This window comes from Gymnodraco acuticeps, unplaced genomic scaffold (genome assembly GCF_902827175.1).
Source record: "Gymnodraco acuticeps unplaced genomic scaffold, fGymAcu1.1, whole genome shotgun sequence".
NCBI lineage: Eukaryota > Metazoa > Chordata > Actinopteri > Perciformes > Bathydraconidae > Gymnodraco > Gymnodraco acuticeps.
This window is the reverse complement of record NW_022991219.1, coordinates 3,131,313-3,141,876: the sequence shown is the minus strand read 5'-3', so window position 1 is coordinate 3,141,876 and position 10,564 is coordinate 3,131,313. Positions and strand designations below refer to the sequence as shown.

The following is a 10,564-nucleotide window of genomic DNA, read 5'->3' as shown; positions in this document are numbered from 1 at the left end:
AAGTTCTGAACTAATTGTATCTCGGAGGAAATGGTTGAGCAGAGCAGTAAGCAATTTTATCAGATGTGTAGAGCCTCAATTTTCCTAAATCTTTTCACAACCATTCCTTTATGTGGTGAAAGCCTCAAGCTATGAGGCTTTCATTAATCAGGTTTTGAAACAGGAATCCTACAAATTCTTGTCAGGTTTAAGAGCAAATATGTATTTTCACCAGACCTTTAAGAAAAACACCACTCTAAAGACATTATTTGGAATTAAGACACAGTTAATAAAACAGGACAACATTTTAGTCAGCAAACTGGCAGCCTTTTATTGTATTCACATGTCTATGCAAAGAATGTGTTGGGATCATGTGTTGTGATGGTGGTCCTCAGGTGTGGCCCAATGTGTTGCTTTTTCTGTGCGAGACAGATCAGGAGCTAGATTTGGACACCAACGTGTCTCCCACATATTCCTCTGTGACAATCAGCATCTTGGTTTTTGTGGTGCTGCTAGACCCTGAACCACTGGCACTGCTGCAAGGGGAGGAATCACAGAGCTTGCATTAAATATGAGAACAATTCTTCAGTTTACAGACGTTGTTATTTGTGTAAAAGGAAAAGGAAATAATAGTTCTTTGTAGACTACTTACACGCCCTCTCCGTCCAACAGCCTTCTGTATTCTGCGATCTCCATCTCCAGACGTTGCTTGATGTCGAGCAACATTTGGTATTCTTGGCCCTGGCGTTCCGTGTCAGCACGCATTTGCATTAGCTGTTGCTCCAGCCCCGTCACTTGGCACTGTAGGCTTTGTAACTGCATGGAATACCGTCCCTCTGTCTCAGCTAAAGTGCTTTCAAGTGACCCTTTCTGTAGGTGGAAGTTAAAGAGAGGAGGAAGGGAGAGGAGAAAGAGTGAATTAGTAGTAAAATATTTTGGGTGCATCATATTTTTCATTACATTTAGGTCATTATCATTTACCATGCTGAGTTGGGACTGTAGCTCGATCTCCAGGCCCTGCATTGATCGACGTAGCTCAGTAATTTCTGTCTTTGTTGTTTGGATAACTTCTGTGCTGGCAGCCACCTCCTTGTTCAGTTCCTCCGACTATAACAGACACGGGAGAACCTCAATGCCATGTAGAACTACATATGTGACAAATGTAACACTCTAAATAAGCAGTAAGATGTCACTTTGTCAAATATTATCCAGTCTTACCTTTGTTTGGAACCAGGCTTCAAGTTCTTTCGCGTTCTTGGCGGCCACAGCCTCATACTGCTCACGGATTTCTGCCATAATGAGGGACAGGTCTGGCTGTTTCCCTGCGTCCACCTCCACGTTGATCTGTCCAGTCATCTGGTTTCTCATGAGTGCTAATTCCTGTTGAATAAGAAGAGTTTGGCAAAGTTGTTTGAGTACATTTCAATCTTCATTCTAGCAAATTGAATGAAAGCACATTCAGATGAACGTCAATCATCCGCTACCTACCTCCTCGTGGTTCTTCTTGAGGAAGATCAGCTCCTCCCTGAGGCCTTCAATCTGCATCTCCAGGTCGGATCTGGCCAGTGTCAGCTCATCCAACAGTCTCTTCAGACCGGCGATGTCAGCCTCCACTGATTGACGCATGGCTAGCTCATTCTCCCACCTGTGAGGCAGCAATACATCAGATATCTGCACCTCGAAAGCAAAATATTCACTATGCACGTATTGCTTCAGTTAAATTACAAAGATTTTCCATCTAACTATGTCCTAGAAAATTCTGTCTCTGAACTTGATACTTACTTGATTCTGAAGTCGTCTGATGCCAGTTTTGCATTGTCAATAGACAGATAGATGCTTGCATTGACACTGGTGGCTTCCTGGATCTGTGGGACAAAGACAGATTTCATTAGACACAATTATTTCTCTCCAAAATCATGAATGTGCTTTGAAACAAGTTCCAATGTACATTTCCAACATATTCATCCAGAGATAATTTACATTGTGACTAACTAAGGAATCAGAAGTCATGTGACATACCCTTCCCTGCAGATCGGCGATGGTGGCCTCAAAAGCTGAGTAGTCTCTGGCAGTGGGGGAGGTCTTACTCTCCAAGAACAGGCGGATCTTGAGCTCCAGCTCAGAGTTGGCCTCCTCAAGTTTTCGCACCTTCTCCAGGTAGGTGGCCAGACGGTCGTTCAGGTTCTGCATGGTAGCCTTCTCATTGGCTGAAGCGTCAAAGCCACCTCCACCTCCACCTCCACCTCCACCTCCCATGCCAAAACCATATCCACCTCCCATGCCAAAACTACCTCCACCTCCACCCCCAGCTCCACTGCCAAAACCACATACATAACTGCTGCCGCCGCCGCCATAACTGCTGCCGCCGCCGCCATAACCCCCACCGGAAACGGAGATTCTTGATCCTGCGCCACCTGAACCGCTCACACTGGAAGCATATCTCCTTTGCACCCCACCATATCCTCCACCCATGCCTCCACCCATGCCTCCACCGATGCTGCTTTTGACGGAGCTTCTCCCGTAGCTGGAATAACCGCTGCTCATGGTGACGATTGCTCAGGAGATCTGCTTGCCTCAAAGAGAATGACTTGGACTGAGATGCAATGTTCTGCCTCTGTCCCCTTTTTATCCTGCATGCTGCCTCTGGTGTGGGCGGGGGTGTGTAGGAATGAAGGGAGGAGCATTACCTAAAATGGTTGCTCTGCCCCACCTATCACACACACCCTTGAGGTTCATTTTGTCCAACAATAATAAGGAGAAAGAGGGATTTAACTTAATCTTTCAATTCTTTAAGTTCACTTCTATCCGCAGACCTTATAGTAAACATAATGGATTAATTACTCCATTTGTCCTTTATTATATGTGTTAATGTGCATGAAGACATGGCATACATATGAAGCTTAATTTTGTATTCCTACAATGTATACTGTATATTGTGAAACAGACACACCCGTTACTGTCCAGTTAGTTAATCAGTCAAATCTGGTTGTTGTCATGTCATGTGTCCTTTAGTGACATTTGATTGTTGAGCAAGACTGCTATGTTGTCTAAACATGTTATGTTACCAAGGCGACAAGCATTATTATGGACTGTAAAATGGTTCATTGCACTTGACTCTCAGCCAGCACACGTCTTTGTAAACAACCCTCTGTCTTTCCTTGTTATCATGCGTGAAGATTTTAAGTGTTGGTTCTTCTGTTAGTGATAGTTTCAGTTATTCTTCACATCTCAAACCTAACATTTTATGCATTCTCTTTGTGATGCTCAGCAATAGCCTGCAGGGTTGCTAGTTAGAAGTTATTTTTATGGATGATGTCAGTCGATACCTGGCCATAGTTAAAACCTGGGGAGGGGGAATGTGCCGGAGAGCTCATCACAGATATGCCAACGTGTTCTTTATTTCTCCTGGCACTTTACTTTGGCATGTGCATCATGCCCAAACAAGAACAAGCTCTCCTTTGTGTTCTTCTTTCCATTTAACCACACTCTTTTCTTCAAGTCTTTAAAGGCTTTAAAACCTTTCCTTGCAGATTTGAAACATTATAATAAGATTAACCAATGTACTATTTAGAACATTCTGCTTCTGGTTCAATCTTAAAAGATGTTTTTAATTCTAACTAGCAAACGTCTGTGCATATCCACAGTCTGGACTGATACATAGCAGATGTTTGTTTTCACTGCTGCTGTTCATTTTGACGTTGCAAACTCCTCTCATGCACATGCTAAACGGCTATAAATCACGTCCAAGATAGTTGAAACCCTTGTGATATATGAGTGAATATATTTTTCTCTCTCTGGAGATAGCATTTTCACACTCACTCATCAAACCTTCGTGTGTACACACTGAAATGTTTAGCTCTGCACAGCTTGCACTTCATTAAGTGTTCAATGCTCTATTTGCAGATCAGAATCAATAAACGTGGTATTGCAATATGGTTTTTGATTTAAAAGGAGATTTTTTTTGGAAAATTAAACATTTTAACAGGAAACAAAAAAGCCAAGCAAAGTTCTGCAAAAGTAAAAAAACATGTACAAGTATATAAAATACCAATAACTAGAAAAAGATGCTGTAAAAAGACAACAAAAATGGGTCATTAGAACTGTATTACAATTATTTTTGTTATGAATTTGCAGTTTTCTGCAAGTACTCTACAGCACCATTATTTTTAGCTGAATACATTTACTAGAATAATGGAGGTAAAAGTTATTATGAATTTACATTTGTCAGTGTTGGAAAAAGTATTCAGATCCATTACTCAAGTAAAAGTACAAACAATCTTAAAATACTCCTCTATAAGTAAAGTCCTGATTTCAAAATGTTACTTTGATAAAGTACAAAAGTATTAGCATCAAAAAGCACTTAAAGTAAAAGTACTCACTCTGCACAATTTCAGAAGTATTAAAGTAAAGCATGAATAACATGCTAAATGTACTTAGTATCAGGTAGCAAAAGTAAAAGTATTCGTTATGCAGATTTGATCTTTTCACAGTATTATATTGTCATGGTTATTATATGATATCATTTTTATACATGTCAAAGCATTTTATTGTAGTTTGTCAATGTGGACAAAATGCCTGAAGTACTGTGGAGACTATACCACATCAGCATGTCATGTGTTTTTGTACAAAGTAATAGTGAGGGTTACAATAAATGTAGTGGAGTAAAAGGTACAAGAGTGGCCTCTGAAATGTAGAGGAGTAGAAGTATAAAGTAGCAATAAATGTACTTAGTTATTTCCTCCACTGAATTTTTACCATTTCAATAATTTAGCTTCAAACTACCAGCAGAACCAAAAGGATGGTGTAAAGTTAGTTCAAATCATACAGTGCAAGACGACAAAAGCTGAGCTCTCTGTATTATTGTGCCATCATACATCGCTGTGATAGAATAACACGAGGGTGTGGCACTGGTGATCCTTAAACAGAGCTCTGTGTTAACAACAAACTGGTTGAGTTAGTTTATGAAAAGGTTACTGTGAATAAGAATCAGGATTGCAAGAGCAATTGTCAAAGACATGTCCAGCACCACCACACTGAAAAACATGTTTCACTGTGAAAACAGGAGGACAGGAGAATGTCTGTCTCATGACCTAAATCAGACACATTGTGAAATATGATCTAGTAACAGATGACACTGACAGTTTGATAATAGGTTGGCTGCTGTTAGGCATCCATATTCCCTCAGGCAGCACAGTCAACATTCAAAGTCATCTCAAATAGCTCTGCAGGTTACAGCCAGTTCAGGTAAAGGAAAGGATTCAAGCTATAGATAAGGCTTCAGAACTTCAAATGTTTTAACTGACAATTTCCCCTGATTGCACCTGTATCTGGTCAGCATGTTGTTTAGTAAAACATCAAATCAAACTTGCTTGAAAAATTATCCAACATATTTAAATTGCAGTTATTCAGTACGTTTTAAAGAGACCCTTTTATGCTCATTTTCAGGTTTCATAATTGTACCAGTCATACCTAACTTTTTTCAATAATCTACCCCCTTAAAACAGTGTATAGGCGTGTTATGTTCCCTTCTAAATCTAAGGGGGTACAAAGGGAAGTAACCACACACAAGGATGACCAAGCACGACAAAAAAAGGAGAGAAAACCGATCTCTTAGTAACGCACCAGTCGTTTAATGACCAAAAAAGAAACACGGGCTCACCAGCCAATTTGCACAGAATTATACAGCATCGATTATAGCACGGAGCTCCCCTCCTATCAAATGGCAACACACAGGTCTGCACACATGCAGCCAGAGGAGGAAAAACAGAGAGCCCACTGCAGTCTTCCTCCGGGCCTATATGGAGGCCCTGATTAGGAATTCGGAGCACCTGGGGAGAGGCTGCACCTGGGGACAATCAGGCTGCACCTGGGGAATCAGAGGGAGAGAGAGAGAAACACACATACACGACCACACAAACACTACGGCACGTAACAAGGCGCTTTCACACTGCGGTACTTTTCCCACAAAGGTTCATGTGAACTTAGTTCATGAGAACTCTTTAGTTCTCATGAACTAAGTACAGATCGCGTTCACACTGGAAAAAGTCCCTGGGGGTGGATTAGGCAAATGAAGCCGCTGACGTCACTTGTTCTTCTTCTGCTTTGGGTTTACTGGCAGGCCGCAAACCACTTCACGGCGTATACTGCCGCCCAAAGTCCCCGGCCGGAAGTCCCCGGAGTTAGGGACTGGCTTCAGCAGAAGCTGCTGGGACTCCCAGCAGCTTCTACTGAAGCCTTCCGAGTAAATCGCCAGAACGCCGACACCTCCTCATCTCCACCACTCCCATGTTTTATTTTGTGTTGCCATAAGTTAGTCTCTCTGCGTTTCTGCGCTGGGCTAATGCTAATGCTAATGCGAGGATAATAAAATGGCGGCTTCACAAAACTTTTTGGGAGTTTTACGGGGCGTGGTTTGCAATCCTTCCAGCCAATCAGAAATGTAGCTCTTTTCTCACAAAAGAGCCGTTCGAAAGTCCCTGCTCTCTAGCAGGGACTTTCGAGGGGGTAAAAAGGTTCACATGAACTAATTTTAGTACCGGCTCTTTTTGGTGTGAATGTACGGAAGAGGATTAGGGCCACATAAAAAAAATTTTTGTGAGGATTTGAAAAAAAATATTATGACTTTAATCTCAGAATTCTGACTTTAATCTCAGAATTCTGACTTTTTTCTCAGAAAAAAAAAACATTTTTTTTTTTTGGGAGAAAAAAGTCAGAATTCTGACTTTAATCTCAGAATTCTGACTTTTTTCTCAGAACAAAAAAAAAAAAGTTTATTTGGGAGAAAAAAGTCAGAAATACCGGTAACTGTCGAACCAGCTTCACTGCGATTTACACATTGCAGTAGGCAACAATGGAGGACGTGAGTGAATTTCTGCGCGCCAGAGGGGTCCAAGAGGAAACCATATTGCAAATGGAAGAACAAAAGGTGAGTTATAAATATATAAGTGTGTTTTGGGCATTCGTAAAAACAACGAAAAGGCGTTAGAATATGAAATGCAGACATTGATGAGCTAGCAGCAAGTGCATTAGCTTATATGCTATGGCTCCCCCCCATCTAATTCAGTAAATAATGGTTTAGTTCGTTGACACGCAAGTTTGTGCTTGTTGGAACAGTGGCGACTAACCAAGAGCAACAGCCTGGTGGTTTTCATGTTTCTGTAGAGATTTCATTAAGTGTGTTTAACAAGGCAGCTAGCTGACAATCAGAAGGCTATTAACCATCAAAATGAGCAACATCTCGTCTAGAATGGAGTAAGACAGTTGTGGTTGTGGCCCACAACCACAACTGTCTTACTCCATTCTAGACTTGTTTCATAAAATGCGTATTTTTTTACAATATATATATATATGCCTATATATACGCATTTTATGAAACAAGTTAGTGAGGTTAACAGTAAGAGTGTTTAACACTTTCTGGCTTTAAATTAAAGGTAGGATTTGTGTTCCTGCATATAAAGTGTTCCTGATAAATAAGATCCGTACTCCGTAATGGACACTTTTACTGAGCATATACTGTGTAAAATAGGAAGAAGAGTCTTAACCTTACAATATTTAAACAATATATTTTCTTTTCTTTTTTGCAGATTAAAAGCAACGTTATTGTCTGATGTACAATTCAACTGCCATATTACAACCCCTCCTACGAATACCAAATTGTCCTCTTTATATTCTGCATTACATCAGTTTGCTGCGCTGCTCACAACAATGCCTGCAGGGCCGGATTTGGATGACTTAATTAAACTATACTTCAGACTTTCCCTAAGTAACAAAGAAATACTTGCTATTTTGGCACACACTAATCACATTGTAATTAGTGTCCGAACATTAAAGAGAATTTGTAAAAGACTTAACCTGTTCAGGAGGAAGAACCAGTCTGACTTGGAGGAAGTGCTAGCTTTTGTACAGCATGAGATCATGACTAATGGACAGATGCAGGGATACCGTTGGCTTCATCTCCGTGCAATTCAACAGGGCCTTGTTGTGTCACAAGATAGCATAAGACGCATCATCAAACTGGTTGATCCACAAGGTGTGGAATTAAGACGAGCCCACCGCTTGAGAAGACGTCAGTACAGATGCAGAGGGCCAAATGCACTTTGGCACATGGATGGTTATGATAAACTAAAGCCCTATGGCATTGCCATCAACGGCTGTATAGATGGTTTTAGCCGCTATGTGTTATGGATGGAGGCCTATACCACAAACAGTGATCCTAAAGTAGTTGCAAGTTACTTTATCAAAACAGTTTCAGGTATAGGTGGATGTCCAGAGAGGATTCGTGCAGACAGGGGCACGGAAAATGTTTCTGTTGAAGAAATGCAGATGTTTTTGCGAAGGAACCACCCAGACAGTTTTGCTGGGGAGAGAAGTTTCCTTTATGGAAGAAGCACAGCAAACCAGCGCATTGAAGGATGGTGGGGTATACTCCGCAAACAGAGTGCGCAGTTCTGGATGAACCTGTTCCAAACTCTCCAGGAAGATGGCCACTTCACAGGAGACTTTTTGGACAAAAGTCTTATCCAATTCTGTTACCTTAATCTTGTTCAGGTAAACTATTTTATTTATTTCTGAGATTAGTCATTAATAAAAGTAGTATGAGTAATAATAATATTATAATTCACTATGTTCGTGGACATTGCAGCAACCTCAGCCTCCATCTAGACAGGTAGAAGTTATGTCCGAAAGCTTCTTAAGACATGTGTCGTCTACATTTACTGTGCTTTTTTTCTATGCAGGATGAACTTGATGAAGTGGTCAACACCTGGAATTCCCACAAAATCAGACCAAGATCAACTGATGACACAGCATCTGGTCGGCCAGTGATTATGTACTCATTCCCAGAGTTGCAGTGCTGAGGATAGACTCAAACCTATTGCCATGGAGGAGGTCAATTTGTGTATGGAAGAGTGTACTCCCAAAGGCCAGTTTCCGTGCGATGAAACTGTTTTTGAACTGTGTTCTCTACTCATGGCGGAAAACGGATGGGATGATCCAGCAGATCCATTTGCTGCAGCTGATCTATACATCCTGTTACGAGATGAAATACGACGACAAGTATTTGATTAATGGTACATGTAGCGTACATGTCATTATGCAAAACACAAAATACTGTTCAGGACAAAACTGACCTTAAAAAATAAGTAATTATTTAGTCAAAAATGTATCAATAAAAATCATAGTCAATGGTATTTCATGTATTCCTTAAATGTTTGTCTCTCAACACTATTTTCATTTTTATTTACAGCTTTTCAACAGTTTTTTTTAATGGTAGCCTACTGTATGTATGGGCCAAATCTTTGTTACATTTTTCTACATTGTATACACAAATAATGTACCATGTGTTACACAATGGTAACAACTGATTGCTAATTTTCACTCAGTTGCCAGATTATTTCATGTGCGCTCTAAAAACAGTAAGGGACCAGTCATTAATATTGCCATGTAGTTTGCTGCAACTGAGAAGGCCTTGCTTACACTGGGCAAACTTCCTCCTTTAAGAAAGGATAACAACGCCATTCGCTGACATAACAAACCTGCTAGTGCCATTTATTGGTGAATACAAACATCACTTTAGAATGACTTATTGATTGCCACATGCATACAATAATGAACATGTTAATTTTTCAGTATAACTCCATTGTTTTTACTAAAAATGTCTGATCACATTCTTGCAAAAGTGTAAGCACAAATTGAATGATTTAACCAATAGATACATCGTTCACACCTTTTTGCATAACACATTAATTAAATGAATCAGATTGTCTTTATGCAGTAACACATTTTATTTATTTCAATTACTTATATTTCAAAATGTGGTTACATTTATGTATTCTCGGAACTCAATGAAACAATTTAGCCGTAATAACTTGAGGTGAACAGACTTTGGGAGCTTGGTTGTGAGTTCATACTAATAGGAGCACATTTGATCCAATGCTGATACAATGAGTATGTCAGTGCAGTATTCATCATATGTTCTCAGTATTGATATACATCAGTCTTTTACCTGTATCACCATAACATTACAACCTAGTGTTGGCAAAAATAAACAATTAACTTTATTAAGACAATAAAGGATACCATTTCTAGACAATTAAATACACATTTGTAAAAAAGGCATCAAGAACTCAAAGCATAGATAAACAGAATGGTAGTGTTCTTAATGAATTTGCAATTATTTTATCATTGTTTTTAATGCCACATGACTAATTAAATTCTCACATTAGTGTCAAATATGAATTACTATAAGATATTTTAGAGAAGTCTTGGAACAACTATTGTAAAGCTTATTTATTCAATCACTTTATACCCATAAGAATAGGAAACTTTATCAACATTCAATTGAAGGCCTGCATACAAATGTGGTGTAAGAAAATACATTTGATTCACAATGTAACCTTAACTTACATTTCAATGTTAAAAGTAACATTTAACAAAACATGAGAATTCCGCACAAGGATGACCGGAAAATTACAGCCCTTTTGCTTTGCTTTTTTTAATTATTGGTTGATCCACAAGATGTGAAATATAGAAACGGAACAAATATCTGCCTGTAATGTGCCAGTGCAATAACAATTATTAAAGTATC

The 10,564-nt window shown here is 39.6% G+C and overlaps 2 protein-coding genes across 3 annotated transcripts; one reads left to right on the top strand and one right to left on the bottom strand.

Annotated features, from left to right (window-relative positions):
- Window positions 1-284: 284 nt before the first annotated feature.
- LOC117561613 (keratin, type I cytoskeletal 13-like) lies at window positions 285-2,581 on the bottom strand. The gene is made up of 7 exons (XM_034239134.1): window positions 1,999-2,581; window positions 1,762-1,844; window positions 1,468-1,624; window positions 1,198-1,359; window positions 961-1,086; window positions 632-849; window positions 285-515 (listed from the first exon to the last, which is right to left on the bottom strand). The coding sequence occupies exons 1-7, from the start codon at window positions 2,521-2,523 to the stop codon at window positions 413-415; spliced, it is 1,374 nt and encodes a 457-aa protein (XP_034095025.1). The 5' UTR covers window positions 2,524-2,581; the 3' UTR covers window positions 285-412.
- A 4,179-nt stretch (window positions 2,582-6,760) lies between these two features.
- Window positions 6,761-9,167, top strand: LOC117561614. Of its 2 annotated transcripts, XM_034239137.1 has the most exons (3): window positions 6,761-6,904; window positions 7,563-8,526; window positions 8,715-9,167. In XM_034239137.1, exons 2-3 carry the CDS (start codon window positions 7,684-7,686, stop codon window positions 8,832-8,834), a joined length of 963 nt encoding a protein of 320 aa, XP_034095028.1. In that variant the 5' UTR covers window positions 6,761-6,904; window positions 7,563-7,683; the 3' UTR covers window positions 8,835-9,167. The 2 variants fall into 2 exon arrangements, with proteins under 2 accessions (XP_034095028.1, XP_034095026.1); XM_034239135.1 differs by lacking the exon at window positions 6,761-6,904 and having other exon boundaries at window positions 7,346-8,526.
- Window positions 9,168-10,564: the final 1,397 nt, after the last annotated feature.